This window comes from Cynocephalus volans, chromosome 7 (assembly GCF_027409185.1).
Source record: "Cynocephalus volans isolate mCynVol1 chromosome 7, mCynVol1.pri, whole genome shotgun sequence".
In the NCBI taxonomy this organism is placed as follows: domain Eukaryota; kingdom Metazoa; phylum Chordata; class Mammalia; order Dermoptera; family Cynocephalidae; genus Cynocephalus; species Cynocephalus volans.
The window spans coordinates 130,479,172-130,483,455 of record NC_084466.1 but is presented as its reverse complement, the minus strand read 5'-3'; the positions used below and the strand labels follow the sequence as shown (position 1 = coordinate 130,483,455).

Genomic DNA, 4,284 nt, shown 5'->3' with positions numbered 1-4,284 from the left:
CAAAGTAGGAAAAAATATTTGTAAATCATAGATCTAATAAGGGTTTACTAGACCATATTTTTAAAAGTCCATTTATCTGTTGATGGACATGTGGGTTGTTTTCACCTTTGGGCTACTGTGAATAATGCTGCTATGAACATTTGTGTAGAAGTACCTGTTTGAGTACCTGTTTTCAGTTATTTGGGGTATACAATGAGTGGAATTGCTGGGCCATATGGTAATTCTAACCATAACCATTTAACTTTTTGAGGAACTGCCAAACTGTTTTCCACAACTGCTGCATCATTTCACATTCCCACCCACAATGTTCATGGTTCTCATTTCTCCACATCCTTGCCAATATTTCTTTCCTTTTTAAAAAATTATTGTTATTATAGCCATCCTAGTGGGTTTGAAGCAGTCAAGTATCTCCTTGTGATTTTGCTTTGTATCTTCTAATGACTAATGATGGGAAATCTTTTCATGTGTCTGTTGAGCATTTATATATTTTTTTGGGGAAATGTCTATTCAAGTCCCTTGCCAATTTAAAAAATTGGATTGCCTTTTTGTTGTTGAGTTTTAGGAGTTCTTAATATATTCTGGATAGCAAACGTTTATTACATATGTGATTTGCAAGTATTTTGTCCCATTTTGTTGGTTGTTTTTTCACTCTCTTGATATGTGCTTTAATACAAAAATATTTTAAATTTTAACGAAGTCAAGTTTATCTATTTTTTCTTTTGTTGCCTGAGCTTTTGGGGTCATATTTAAGAAACTGTTGCCAAATCCAAGGTCATGAGGATTTGCCCATATGTTTTCTTTTAGGAGTTTTATACTTTTACCTCTTAAATTCAGATCTTTGATCCATTTTGAGCTAATTTTTGTATGTGGTATAAGGTAAGATCCAGCTTCATTCTTTTGCATGAGGATATCGAGTGTTCTCAGCACCATTTGTTGAAGAGACTAATCTTTGCCCATTGAGTGGTCTAGGTACCCTTGTTGAAAATCAATTTGGCCATAGATGTGAGGATCTATTTCTGGGGTCTTAATTCAATTCCATTGGTCTATATGTCTGTCCTTATGCCAGTACCATACAGTTTTGATTACTATAGATTTGTAGTAAGTTTTTTTTCCAGTTTTAAATACAATTTTAATACATTGCATTTTCCACTGACAATATAGTACTTATAAAGTGCAATGTTACTTCCTTTCTTTGTGCATATGCTCCATATTCAAGTATTGAGAATGCCCAGGAATTTTCTATAGCATCTCAACTTTAGAACTGCCACAGAATTTGCTACAAATTTGAGTCTTTCAATGTTTTAGTGTGTGGAACAATGCTATGTCTATACTTGGGTTGGATTAATCAGCCTCTTCAATCGTGGGCCCTGAGAAAGCACCACCAAATGGAGCAGCTCTCCCTCCAGGAAAGCTATCAGTCATTCCTCCTGGCATGCTTCCTGCACTCTGGTATAGCTTGGTAATGATGGGGCTGCAGACTTTCTCCAGCTCTTTCTGCTGATGTTCAAATTCTTCCTTCTCTATAGTCTGATTCTCATCAAGCCAGTTGATGATTTCATTACACTTGTCAAGAATCTTTTGTTTGTCCTCATCGTTGATCTTGCCTTGAAGTTTCTCATCTTCAATTATTGCCTTCATGTTGAATACATAGGATTCAAGTGAGTTCTTAGATGACACCTTGTCTCTCTGCTTCTCATCTTCAGCTTTGTACTTTTCAGCTTCCTGGACCATCCGTTCAATGTCTTCCTTGGTCAAACGGCCCTTGTCGTTAGAGATGGTAATCTTGTTCTCCTTTCCTGTACTCTTATCCACAGCAGAGATGTTGAGGATGCCACTGGCATCAATATCAAAAGTGACTTCAATCTGAGGAATACCAGGGGGTGCAGGAGGTATGCCTGGGAGTTCAAACTTGCCCAGCAGGTTGTTATCCTCGGTCATGGCACACTCACCTTCATAAACCTGAATGAGCACACTGGGCTGGTTGTCAGAATAGGCAGTGAAGGTCTGGGTCTGCTTCGTAGGAATGGTATTTTTGCACTTGATGAGGACAGCCATGACTCCACTGTCAGTTTCAATACCAAGGGAAAGAGGAGTGACATCCAAGAGCAGCAAATCTTGAACATTTTCAGATTCATCTCCAGATAAGATGTCTGCCTGAACAGCTGCACCGTAAGCAGCAGTCTCATTGGGGTTGATGGTCTTATTTAGCTCCTTTCCATTGAAAAAGTCTTGTAGAAGCTTCTGAATCTTGGAGATACAGGTAGAACCACCCACCAGGACGATATCATGGATCTGAGACTTGTCGAAGGGCTTTCTCTACTACGTCCAGGGTGCCACGGAACAGGTCAGCATTCAATTCTTCAAACCAGGCAAGGGTAATGTAGGTATAGAAGTCGATTCCTTCATAGAGAGAATCAATCTCAGTACTCACCTGGGTGCTGGAAGAGAGAGTATGCTTAGCATGTTCACAAGCAGTATGGAGGTGTCGGACAGCTCTCTTATTCTCACTGATGTCCTTCTTATGCTTGCTCTTGAACTCATCAATAAAATGGTTGACCATTCGGTTGTCAAAATCTTCTCCACCCAAGTGGGTATCTCCAGCTGTAGATTTGACCTCAAAGATTCCATCCTCAACAATGAGGATTGACACATCAAAAGTGCCACTGCCCAAGTCAAAGATCAGCACATTTCTTTCAGCTCCAACCTTTTTGTCTAAGCCATAAGCAATAGCAGCAGCAGTTGGCTCATTGATAATCCTAAGTACATTGAGACAAGCAATGGTTCCAGCATATTTGGTAGCTTGGCGCTGAGAGTCATTAAAGAAAGCTGGCACTGTGACCAAAGCATTGGTAACAGTCTTCCCAAGGTAGGCTTCTGCAATTTCCTTCATCTTTGTCAGTACCACAGATGACACTTCCTCTGGATAGAAACTTTTTGTCTCTCCCTTGTATTCTACCTGGACCTTGGGCCTGCTTGCATCATTCACCACCACGAAGGGCCAAAGCTTCATATCAGATTGGACAACAGCATCATCAAACCTACATCCAGTCAGACGCTTGAAATCAAAAACTGTGTTGGTGGGGTTCATTGCAACTTGATTCTTTGCAGCATCACTGATCAATCATTTGGTATCAGTAAAGGCAACATAGTTTGGGATGGTTCAGTTCCCCTGATCGTTGGCAATTATCTCTACTTTTCAGTGCTGGAACACACCCATACTTGAGTAGGTGGTGCCAAGATCAATGCCAACTGCAGGTCCCTTAGACAGGGTTGCCTGTGTAAGTTGGTTCGGCTGGTGAAGAACACATACAACCCCCCAAGATGCCTCTGTGTTCAATGAGACCTGTAGTAAGTTTTGAAATAGGGTAATATAAGCCACCAACTTTGTTCTTTTTTTTAAAGATTGTTTTGCCTGTTCAGTGTCCCTTCAAATTCAATATGTATCTTAGGATGGGTTTTTTCATTTTTGCAAAAAATGCCATTGGGATTTTTGATAAGGATTGCTTTGAATCTTTGTATTCCTTTGGGTAGTGTTGTCATCCTAATAATAAGTCTTCCAATCCATGAGGATGGGATGTTTTTTCATTTATTTAGGTCATCTTTAATTTCTTTTAGCAATGTTTTATAGTTTTCAGTGTGTAAGTCTTGCACCTCCTTGGTTAAATTTATTCCTAAGTATTTCACTATTTTTGATGGTATTGTAAATGTAATTTTTCTTAAATTTCTTTTCAGACTTTACTATTAGTATATATAAATACAATTGATTTCTGTGTGTTGCTTTGTATCCTGCAACTTTGCTGAATTCATTCCCTAGCTCTAACACTTTGTGTGTGTGTGTGTGTGTGTGTGTGTGTGTGTGTGTGTGTGTGTGTGTGTGTGTGTTCTTTAGGGTGTTCTACATACAAGATCATGTCATTTTTGATTAGACACAGTTTTACTTCTTCCTTTCTAATTTGGATGTCTTTCATATTTTTTCCTTGCCTAATTACTCTGATTAGAATATCTAGTACTATGTTTAATAGAAGTAGTAAAAATGGGCATGCTTATGTTCCTGATTTTAGGGGAAAAGGATTCAGTTTTTCATCATTGAATATGATGTTAGCTGTGGGTTTTTTATATATGGCATTTATCATTTTGAGGAGTTTCCCTTCTGTTCCTAGTTTATTGAGTGTTTTTATTATAAAAAGTGTGTTGGATTCTTGTCAAATGCTTTTTCTGCATCAATTGAAGCGATTTTTTTTTTTTACTTCATTCTTTTAATGTGTGTGTTAGATTGGTTGACTT

At 38.4% G+C, this 4,284-nt stretch overlaps 1 protein-coding gene across 1 annotated transcript; it reads right to left on the bottom strand.

Moving 5' to 3' along the window:
- Positions 1–1,341: 1,341 nt before the first annotated feature.
- LOC134382272 (heat shock cognate 71 kDa protein-like) lies at positions 1,342–3,142 on the bottom strand. Its single transcript, XM_063102720.1, is given in 2 exon segments — positions 1,342–2,305; positions 2,307–3,142. Coding segments are annotated over 2 exon segments (1,746 nt in total). The 5' UTR covers positions 3,089–3,142.
- Positions 3,143–4,284: the final 1,142 nt, after the last annotated feature.